Below are 12,557 nucleotides of genomic sequence, written 5' to 3'. Positions count from 1 at the left end.
CGAACAGGAGAGAGGAAGTAAAGGGAAATCGAAAGAATGGGGGAGAAAGTTAAGGTAAATAGAAAAAAAAGGAGAGATGAAGGGAGGAAGTAAAGGGGAAGAGGCAGCAAGGAAGAGAGGTAGCTATAAAGAAAAGAGAGGGAGGGAGGAAGAAAGGAAAGAGAGAGAGAGAGGAGAGAGGTAGGAAAAAAGGAAGTAGGAAGAAAGGAATAAAGAAGGGAATGAAAGATTTAGGAAAATGGAGGAAGGAAGGGTAAAAGGGAAGAAAGAAAGGCAAGGAAAAGAGGAGGAGAGAAAGGAAAGGAAAGATGAAGAATAGGAGAGAGGTAGCTAGAAAGAAAAGAGAGAGGGGAAGGGAGGAAGAAAGCAAAGAGAGAGGAAGGAGGTAGGAAGAAAGGAAGAAAGAAGGGACGGAAAGATGGAGGGAAATGGAGGAAGGATGGGTAAAATGGAAATAAAAAATGCAAGGAAAAGAGGAGGGGAGGAAGGAAAGATGAAGAAAGGGAGAGAGGTAGTTAGAAAGTGAAGAGAGAGGGGAAGAAAAAAAAGAGAGAGAGGGATGAGATAGGAAGAAGGCAGTAAGGACAAAAGGAAAGAGAGATGGAAGGAAATAGAGGGAAAAAGGGTAAAAAGGAAGGAAGAAAGACAAGGGAGAGAGGATACTGGGTGTTGGGTATTTAGGGGGTCAGTGTTTCCAAGGCATAGATATAGGGGATAGCAGTCACACCCAATTTCTCTTCTAACACATAAGAAGGAAGACATCCATATTACGGTAGGTATGGGGTTGTGGGGCCATGGGGCTCTTACAGGTTTTGCATTGGGGGCTCAGGAGCTTCAAGTAAAACCTCAGAAAATCTTCTTAGCCCAAATTTTTGCTGAAAACATTGGGAGGTTCTGGAGAAGCTGGCGATGAGAGGTAAGTGCATTATAGCCTGTAGACTACGGCTGTGCGGCTGATCTCACCCTCTGATTATCAGGAAGATTTTATTTTCTGCTGCACGGGATGAGATAGAGAAGAACACAGCCTCAACTTATATAACAACAGTTCCCTACAAAGATCTTATATGCATTACATTGCCCTGTGCCCGGCTCCCACAACGCACTATTACAGGAGCCAGTGTTTCTAAGGGGATGTATTATATGGCCCATCGGGGAGCCAGTCAGGGACACACTTTACAGTACAAAGGAAAATTGCTTGTGCTTTAATAACTACATTATATGCGGCTAAAACGACATACATAATAAGCACAGTGTGAAGTCATGCTAGCTAAAAATGTTGTTAAAGGGGTCTTCCGGGAGTAGGTATTTAAAGCTTAATATACACGGTCAAGAATAAAAACTATTGCAAATAGCAGGGTAAAAAAATGATCTGCCTTATTTTATTTTCACATTTACTCAATAGGCTACACCTGGACAAACCCATCAGGATCTGCAGGTCCGGCTTCTCTTGCCATACAACCATAAACTACACAATGGGGCAAGACCGGCCAACCATAAACTACACAATGGGGCAAGACCAGCCAACCATAAACTACACAATGGGGCAAGACCGGACAACCATAAACTACACAATGGGGCAAGACCGGCCAACCATAATCTACACAAAGGGGCAAGACCGGCCAACCATAAACTACACAATGGGGCAAGACCGGCCAACCATAAATTAAACAATTGGGCAAGACCGGCCAACCATAAACTAAACAATTGGGCAAGACCGGCCAACCATAATCTACACAAAGGGGCAAGACCGGCCAACCATAAACTTCACAAAGGGGCAAGACCGGCCAACCATAAACTTCACAAAGGGGCAAGACTGGCAAACCATAAACTTCACAAAGGGGCAAGACTGGCCAACCATAAGCTACACAATGGGGCAAGATCGGCCAACCATAAACTATACAATGGGGGAAGACTGGCCAGCTTTAAACTACACAATGGGGCAAGACCGGACAACCATAAACTACACAATGGGGCAAGACCGGCCAACCATAAACTACACAATGGGGCAAGACCAGCCAACCATAAACTACACAATGGGGCAAGACCGGACAACCATAAACTACACAATGGGGCAAGACCGGCCAACCATAATCTACACAAAGGGGCAAGACCGGCCAACCATAAACTACACAATGGGGCAAGACCGGCCAACCATAAACTAAACAATTGGGCAAGACCGGCCAACCATAAACTAAACAATTGGGCAAGACCGGCCAACCATAATCTACACAAAGGGGCAAGACCGGCCAACCATAAACTTCACAAAGGGGCAAGACCGCCCAACCATAAACTTCACAAAGGGGCAAGACCGGCAAACCATAAACTTCACAAAGGGGCAAGACTGGCCAACCATAAGCTACACAATGGGGCAAGATCGGCCAACCATAAACTATACAATGGGGGAAGACTGGCCAGCTTTAAACTACACAATGGGGCAAGACCGGCCAACGATAAACTACACAAAGGGGCAAGATCGGCGAACCCTAAACTACACAATGGGGAAGATAGGACAGCTAAAAACTACACAATGGGGCAAGACCGGCCAACCATAAACTACACAATGGGGCAAGACCAGCCCACCATAAACTACACAATGGGGCAAGACTGGCCAACCATAAACTACACAATGGGGGAAGACTGGCCAGCTTTAAAGGGGTTTTTTAAATCAACTGACAGAAAGTTAAACAGATTTGTAAATTACTTCTATTGTATGTTCCAGAGGAAGTTTGACTGTCTGACCACAGTGCTTTCTGCTGACACCTCTGTCCATGTCAGGAACTGTCCAGAGTAGGAGCAAATCCCTGGAGCAAACCTCTCCTGCACTAGACAGTTTCTGACATGGACAGAGGTGTCAGCAGAGAGCACTGTGGTCACACAGAAAGTAAATTTAGCAATGTTCCTTAACAGTGCCACCCCCTTGAGATATAGGGTGCAGCTACTATATAGTGACAGGCTGTCCCTCTGTTCTCTGCTTTTCCAAAAAGAAAGGTAGTCAAACTGCATAGTCTGGTCTGGGGTCTAAATATATTTTTAGTCCGATCTGGAGTCTGAATTGTTAATACTACTACTACTACTACTAATAATACTACTGCTAATACTAATAATAATCATAATAATAATAATAATAATACTGCTACTAATAGTAATAATAATAATAAAAATAATACTACTGCTAATACTAATAATAATCATAATAATAATAATAATACTGCTACTAATAGTAATAATAATAATAAAAATAATACTACTGCTAATACTAATAATAATCATAATAATAATACTACTGCTACTAATAGTAATAATAATAATAATAGTAATACTACTACTACTACTAATAATAATAATAATAATACTGCTACTAATAGCAATAATACTACTACTACTACTACTAATAATATATTATTATTATTTTTATTATTATTATTACTATATAGGATATATTTTGAGGGTCTAGTCTGGGGACTGATATTAATAAATTGAGGCTAAATATATAAAGGAAGTCTGGTTTGGGTATAAAAGTAATTTAAGGGTCTGCAATTAATATAGGGGGTCTGTAATTATTAATGGGGTCTGGTCATTGAACTGATATTAATATAGGGTATGTGAATATACACTGCTCAAAAAATAAAGGGAACACTTAAACAACACAATGTAACTCCAAGTCAATGACACTTCTGTGAAATCCCACTGACCACTCAGGAAGAACACTGATTGACAATCAATTTCACATGCTGTTGTGCAAATGGAACAGACAACAGGTGGAAATTATAGACAATTAGCAAGACAGCCCCAATAAAGGAGGGGTTCTGCAGGTGGTGATCACAGACCACTTCTCAGTTCCTATGCTTCCTGGCTGATGTTTTGGTCACTTTTGAATGCTGGCGGTGCTTTCACTCTAGTGGTAGCATGAAACGGAGTCTACAACCCACACAAGTGGTTCAGGTAGTGCAGCTCATCCAGGATGGTACATCAATGCGAGATGCGGCAAGAAGGTTTGCTGTGTCTGTCAGCGTAGTGTCCAGAGCATGGAGGCGCTACCAGGAGACAGGCCAGTACATCAGGAGACGTGGAGGAGGCCGTAGGAGGGCAACAAACCAGGAGTAGGACCACTACCTCTGCCTTTGGGCAAGGAGGAGCAGGAGGAGCCCTGCTAGAGCCCTGCAAAATGACCTCCAGCAGGCCACAAATGTACATGTATCCACTCAAACGGTCAGAAACAGACTCTGTGAGGGTGGTATGAGGGCCCGACATCCACAGGTGGGGGTTGTGCTTAAAGCCCAACACCGTGCAGGACTTTTAGCATTTGCCAGAGAACACCAAGATTGGCAGATTCGCCACTGGCGGCCTGTGTTCTTTACAGATGAAAGCAGGTTCACCCTGAGCACATGTAACAGACGTGACAGCCTGGATACGCCGTGGAGAACGTTCTGCTGCCTGCAACATCCTCCAGCATGACCGGTTTGGCGGTGAGTCAGTAATGGTGTGAAGTTGCATTTCTTTGGGGGGCCGCACAGCCCTCCATGTGATTGCCAGAGGTAGCCTGACTGCCATTAGGTACCGAGATAAGATCCTCAGACCCCTTGTGAGACCATATGCTGGTGCGGTTGGCCCTGGGTTCCTCCTAATGCAAGACAATGCTAGACCTCATGTGGCTGGAGTGTGTCAGCAGTTCCTGCAAGAGGAAGGCATTGATGCTCTGGACTGGCCCGCCCGTTCCCCAGACCTGAATCCGATTGAGCACATCTGGGACATCATGTCTCGCTCCATCCACCAACGCCACGTTACACCACAGACTGTCCAGGAGTTGGCGAATACTTTAGTCCAGGTCTGGGAGGACATCCCTCAGGAGACCATCCGCCACCTCATCAGGAGCATGCCCAGGCATTGTAGGGAGGTCATAGGGGCACGTGGAGGACACACACCCTACTGAGCCTCATTTTGACTTGTTTTAAGGACATTACATAAAGTTGGATCAGCCTGTAGTGCGGTTTTCCCCTTTGATTTTGAGTGTGACTCCATATCCAGACCTCCATGGGTTGATAAATTTGATCTCCATTGATAATTTTTTGTGTGATTTTGTTGTCATCACATTCAACAATGTAAAGACGAAAGTAGTTTATACGATCAGTTAATTCATTCAGATCTAGGATGTGTTATCTTAGTGTTCCCTTTATTTATTTGAGCAGTGTATATAGCTATGCCTTTTCATACAGGGTGTGCTCCTTAAAGAGGTTACTCTCATATTTGCTCAAATATTGCCCTGTGGAGGGCTCTCTAAGGGTGATGTTGTTTTATAGGACGCCTATCCTGGTGACCAGATCACTTTAGGCCAGTGTTTTCAAAACAGAGCGCCTCCAGCTGTTGCAAAACTACAACTCCCAGCATGCCCGGACAGCCTTGGGCTGTCCGGGCATGCTGGGAGTGGTAGTTTTGCAACGGCTAGAGGTGCCCTGGTTGGGAAATACTGCTTTAGACAAAGTACCTTGCCAGTTATGATCCACAGCACGATCCCCTGATGAAACCCCCGCTGTATAGAAGATGCGCTGGTAATGCTAAAATCACAAGTGTTGTTTGAGCAATAGAAATTGCTTTTACCCACTAGTTATTTATATCCTGCCAGCTTCTCTGTGACACGAATGTGAAGATTACATGTTGTCAGAGGATAAAGTGAAAAAAATATTTGAAAAAAAGCTGATAACATTATCTATGTCTGGGGAGACTGTAACGTCTGTGTGAGGACAAGATGCCCTGTGTGATCCTAACATATACTGATCGCCATTGGATTTAGCTTTAGGCTATGATTTAAAGCAGTGTTTCCCAACCAATTTGCCTCTGGCTCATGCAAAACTGCAACTCCCAGCATGCCCAGACAGCCTTTGGCTGTACATGCTGGGAGGGACCTGTAGTTTTGAAACAGCTGGAGGCACCCTGGTTGGAAAACATTGGTCTAAGGTATATGAGCATTTTATGTGTGAGTAGTTACAGACCACAGCATTGTAACCTACCTCTAGAACATAATCCTGTAACATACTAAACTCTACAGCTACTGTATATAGCCTCTTACCTGGATATCCTCCACTGACTCATTGTGGAATAATAAAAGCATAAACAGGCAGCTCAGCCATGTGACCATGGGAATCTTCATCAGTGCAGTGGCATAGAATATGGCGGTATTCAGGAGGATGGTGACCAAGCCTTTAGTCCCCAGTACCAGCCAGCACGCCACCATGCCGTATACCATCAGGAGCCAAGGGTGAGACTGGAATAAGAAGGCTGTATATTAATATCAAGCACTCCCCCAGAAGTAAAGATACACAAAGATATTAGATAGATAGAAATGAGAGAAAGAGAGATAGATAGATAGATAAGAACCAGTGGTGGAAGCAGCACAACTGTTTCAGTAAGTAGAGATGGTGGGTGCCTGTGGATAATAACCTGGTCCCAGTCGCAGATCAGGTATAGACATCCGAATACCAAACAAATTGCTCCAGCAGCACTCCAAATTGTTTAAAGAAAAAAACCATGGTCAGCAGTGGATGCATCTGCTGACCATTGGTCAATACAACACAGTTTAAACTATTTGGAGTGCTGATGGAACAATTTGTTGGTATTTAGATAGATAGATAGATATGAGATAGATAGATATGAGATAGATAGATATTAAATAGATGATAGATAGATAGATAGATATGAGATAGATGATAGATATGAGATAGATAGATAGATAGATATGAGATAGATAGATAGATACGAGATAGATATGAGATAGATGATAGATAGATAGATATGAGATAGATATGAGATAGATAGACAGATAGATATGAGATAGATAGATGGATAGATAGATATGAGATAAATGGATAGATAGATATGAGATAGATAGATGATAGATATGAGCTAGATAGATGATAGATAGATATGAGATAGATAGATATGAGATAGATGATAGAAAGATATGAGATAGATATGAGATAGATAGACAGATAGATATGAGATAGATAGATAGATATGAGATAGATGATAGATATGAGATAGATAGATAGATAGATATGAGATAGATAGATAGATACGAGATAGATATGAGATAGATGATAGATAGATAGATAGATATGAGATAGATATGAGATAGATAGACAGATAGATATGAGATAGATAGATGGATAGATAGATATGAGATAAATGGATAGATAGATATGAGATAGATAGATGATAGATATGAGCTAGATAGATGATAGATAGATATGAGATAGATAGATATGAGATAGATGATAGAAAGATATGAGATAGATATGAGATAGATAGACAGATAGATATGAGATAGATAGATAGATATGAGATAGATGATAGATATGAGATAGATAGATAGATAGATAGATATGAGATAGATAGATAGATACGAGATAGATATGAGATAGATGATAGATAAATAGATATGAGATAGATATGAGATAGATAGACAGATAGATATGAGATAGATAGATGGATAGATAGATATGAGATAAATGGATAGATAGATATGAGATAGATAGATGATAGATATGAGCTAGATAGATGATAGATAGATATGAGATAGATAGATATGAGATAGATGATAGAAAGATATGAGATAGATATGAGATAGATAGACAGATAGATATGAGATAGATAGATATGAGATAGATAGATATGAGATAGATGATAGATATGAGATAGATGATTGATAGATAGATAGATAGATATTAAATAGATGATAGATATGAGATAGATGATACATATGAGATAGATGATAGATATGAGATAGATGATAGATAGATAGATATTAAATAGATGATAGATATGAGATAGATAGATAGATATGAGATAGATAGATAGATATGAGATAGATAGATATGAGATAGATGATAGATAGATAGATAGATAGATAGATATGAGATAGATAGATATGAGATAGATGATAGATATGATATAGATGATAGATAGATAGATATTAAATAGATTATAGATATGAGATAGATAGATAGATATGAGATAGATAGATTGATATGAGATAGATATGAGATAGATGATAGATAGATAGATATGAGATAGATATGATATAGATAGACAGATAGATATGAGATAGATAGATAGATATGCGATAGATATTATATAGATAGATAGATATGAGATAGATAAATAGATAGATATGAGATAGATAAATAGATAGATAGATAGATATGAGATAGATCAATAGATAGATAGATATTAGATAGATAGATAGTTAGATATGAGATAGATAGATTTGAGATAGATAGATATGAGATAGATAGATAGATAGATATGAGATAGATATGAGATAGATAGATAGATATGAGATAGATAGATAGATAGATATGAGATAGATATGAGATAGATAGATAGATATGAGATAGATAGACATGAGATAGATAGATATGAGATAGATAGATAGATATGAGATAGATAGACATGAGATAGATAGATATGAGATAGATAGATATGAGATAGATAGATATGAGATAGATATGAGATAGATAGATAGATATGAGATAGATATGAGATAGATAGATATGAGATAGATAGATAGATAGATAGATAGATATGAGATAGATATGAGATAGATATGAGATAGATAGATATGAGATAGATATGAGATAGATAGATAGATATGAGATAGATAGATATGAGATAGATATGAGATAGATAGATATGAGATAGATAGATAGATATGAGATAGATATGAGATAGATATGAGATAGATAGATAGATAGATATCAGATAGATATGAGATAGATAGATAGATATGAGATAGATATGAGATAGATAGATATGAGATAGATATGAGATAGATAGATAGATATGAGATAGATAGATAGATAGATAGATATGAGATAGATAGATATGAGATAGATATGAGATAGATAGATAGATATGAGATAGATATGAGATAGATAGATAGATATGAGATAGATAGATATGAGATAGATAGATATGAGATAGATATGAGATAGATAGATATGAGATAGATATGAGATAGATAGATATGAGATAGATATGAGATAGATATGAGATAGATATGAGATAGATATGAGATAGATATGAGATAGATATGACATAGATATGAGATAGATATGAGATAGATAGATAGATATGAGATAGATATGAGATAGATAGATAGATATGAGATGGATATGAGATAGATATGAGATAGATATGAGATAGATATGAGATAGATAGATATGAGATAGATAGATAGATATGAGATAGATAGATATGAGATAGATATGAGATAGATATGAGATAGATAGATATGAGATAGATAGATAGATATGAGATAGATAGATAGATAGATAGATATGAGATAGATAGATAGATATGAGATAGATATGAGATAGATATGAGATAGATATGAGATAGATAGATATGAGATAGATATGAGATAGATAGATAGATATGAGATAGATATGAGATAGATATGAGATAGATATGAGATAGATATGAGATAGATATGAGATAGATAGATAGATAGATAGATATGAGATAGATATGAGATAGATAGATATGAGATAGATATGAGATAGATATGAGATAGATATGAGATAGATATGAGATAGATATGAGATAGATAGATAGATATGAGATAGATATGAGATAGATAGATAGATATGAGATAGATATGAGATAGATATGAGATAGATATGAGATAGATATGAGATAGATATGAGATAGATATGAGATAGATATGAGATAGATATGAGATAGATAGCCAACTAGACAGAACCCTCTACCCCCTGTGAGCCAGAACAGATAGTAGTGGAAGGCTATTCATTTAAATGGTCAGATGTAATGTTAGATTCCCCTTTAGTGGTGATGTATCAATATAAAGCCTCATATACATTAGTGTTAGGGACTTTAGCAGAGAACAAAAATTCTGCAAAATAACAAACATCAAATGAAAACCCGATGGACCCCATTCAAAGTCAGTGGGGCCTGTAGGGGTCTGGTGTGACACTCCCTCCGGCCCTGTAATCAGCGTCTGTAGCTAAGCTCCTCCTCACTGCTGGTGTGAACACGTCTCTTACTGTTATTTCTATTCACGAATAGTGATGAGCGGCATTGCTCATATTCAAATTCGCGATATTTTGCAAATATATAGACGAATATTCGTCCTATATTCACATATTCGCGTATTCGAGGAAGAAAACAGCGAGGGGGTGGGCAACTTTACTATAGGTTGCTAGGGATGTTGTTGATAACCTCTGACAAGTGTATTTGCATCATTCTAATTGGCCCACAAGTGAAAAGAAGGAATATGCAAATATTCACATATGCAGAAAAAAAGCAAATATTTGCAATTTCAAACATATTGTGAATATATTCGCAATATTTGCGAATACGCGAATTTGCGATATTCACGATAAAAATTCGAAATGCGAGTATTCGCACCCAACACTATTCACGAACCAAGGAGCTCAGGATGAACATAGGTGAAAAATACAAAATGTTAAATGTCTTAAAACTAGTATAAGGTGTATGACACAATGCAAGGCAAAGCGAGAACATGACTTAAAGGGGTACTCCAGGGGAAAACTATTTTTTTTTAAATCAACTGGTGCCAGAAAGTTAAACAGGTCTGTAAATTACTTCTATTTAAAAATATTAAAGGGAATCTGCAGCAAAAACAACTATGGATAGGGGATAAGTGTCTGACCACGGGGGGGGGGGTTCGAACACTGGGACCCCCCCGCTATCTCCTGCACAGGGCCCTGACACGCCTCCTCCATGTAGTTCTATGGGAGATTGTGGGGGGGGGGGGGGAGGGGATGCTGTATGGGGGGGGCGTGTCCATCAAGCTCAGTGAGCTCCACGAGACGCGCATTAGCCAGCATACAGCGCGGCAATGCGGGGGCCCCGTTCAGGAGATCGTGGGGGGTCCCACCGGTCGGACCCCCGCAATCAGACACTTATCCCCATAGGGGATAAGTTGTTATCTCTGCAGATGTCCTTTAATCCCTCCAGTACTTGTCAGATGCTGAATACTACAAAGGAAATTCTTTTATTTTTGAATGTCTTTTCTGTCTAACCACAGTGCTCTCTGCTGACACCTCTGTCTGTTTTAGGAACTGTCCAGAGCAGGAGAAAATCCCCATAGCAAACATATGCTTCTCTGGTCAGTTCCAGAAATTGACAGAGGTGTCAGCAGAGAGCACTGTGGTCAGACAGAAAATAAATTCAAAAAGTAAAGAACTTGCTGTGGATCATACAGCATCTGATAAGTACTGGAAGGATTAAGATTTTTAAATAGAAGTCATTTACAAATCTGTTTCACTTTTTAACACCAATTGATTTATAGAAAAAAAAATTCCCCACCAGGGTACCCCTTTAATATGAGGCATATTGTGCAGGTATATTGATGTAACATTGCCCTCTAATTCCATTCCGGGGTCAATACATACAACTTATTCACAAAATGCTCGGCTCCAGGGTTCACCTTCTGGCTGATACACACAGCGCTCACAGGCCGTCCCTATAGAGCTTCCATTTATCCTCATCCACAGTACAAAGACTGAGATGCAAATGGCAGCGTTCATGACCAGTGTGAACCGCGGCTCTATAATCATGCCTTCCGGCTATAGGCGGCTTTGAAAGCAAATCCATCTGTGTGGTGGGAAAAAGAGGGAGAAGTAATGGCGGTGTCCTCATCTATGTCTCACCAACCCCTGTAATACACAGCAGTGAAGGTTTATGGGGCGTTCAGCGCTGTTTCTTTATTAGAATACATTAGGGATCACTTCCAGAAGAGTCGATCACCAAGGGGATTCCTGTAGTAAAAAGTGATGGGATGTGAGCAGATGTGCTTTTTCTAATTTGGTTTATTTTATTCTTATTTTTTATAGCAGTTTTAATCTGGACAGTCTTAAAAACCAGGATATCCAGTCTTGTCCTGTGCAGTATATGGACCCCGAGATGCCAGGCATCAGCAACATCTGCAGAATGACCATTCTACTAAACTGAAGACTAAGAGGGGAATTTATTAGGATGGTACATCAGTTCTGTGTTATATAAAAGTTGCACATTTTTGCGCAAGTTGCATTTTGCACATAAAATAAATAGATACATATGAGAGATATATAGAGATATAAGATATATAGATAGATATGTCATAGATATGAAATAGATAGATATTTCCAGCATAGGCCAGCATCTGCAGCATAGGGCAGTGTTTCCCAACAGGGTGCCTCCAGCTGTTGCAAAATTACAACCCCCAGCATGCCCAGACAGTCTTTGGCTATTTACCTCAGCACAGCAATACCAGTGGCTTCATGGGGAGCTCTGAGGCGGCAAGCAGGCCCGCTCTTGTGCCCCCATGACAGTTGGTCAGCAGGCTCTGTGGGGCCCAATAAAAAACATGCGGGGGGTGGTAATGAGGGTGGGAGCGGGCAGTCACAGAACACACAGCGGGTCCTGCAAAATCCTGTGCAGTCCCACAAACCTCTGAAATACCACAGTAGGCTGATGAACTGGCACAAGGGGATGATGAAATGGCTCAAGGGGTGATGAAATGCCACAGGGGGCTGATA

At 39.7% G+C, this 12,557-nt stretch overlaps 1 protein-coding gene across 6 annotated transcripts in view; it reads right to left on the bottom strand.

Moving 5' to 3' along the window:
• HHAT (hedgehog acyltransferase) overlaps positions 1-12,557 on the bottom strand; it is a 489,607-nt gene that overhangs the window by 314,415 nt on the left and 162,635 nt on the right. For 5 of the 6 annotated variants that reach the window (XR_008891670.1, XM_056568209.1, XM_056568211.1 and 2 more), the window contains one exon: positions 6,065-6,259. Coding sequence is in view for 5 of the 6 variants with exons in the window: in XM_056568209.1 (XP_056424184.1) it covers positions 6,065-6,259 (195 nt within the window). In the remaining variant the exon portion in view is untranslated. Of the gene's footprint in view, positions 1-6,064; positions 6,260-12,273; positions 12,393-12,557 lie in introns of those variants that run through there. The other variant, XM_056568213.1, reaches the window with a different exon arrangement.

Source organism: Hyla sarda, chromosome 3 (genome assembly GCF_029499605.1).
Source record: "Hyla sarda isolate aHylSar1 chromosome 3, aHylSar1.hap1, whole genome shotgun sequence".
Lineage (NCBI taxonomy): Eukaryota > Metazoa > Chordata > Amphibia > Anura > Hylidae > Hyla > Hyla sarda.
Note: the sequence above shows the minus strand (reverse complement) of the source record. Positions and strands in the feature narration are given on the sequence as shown.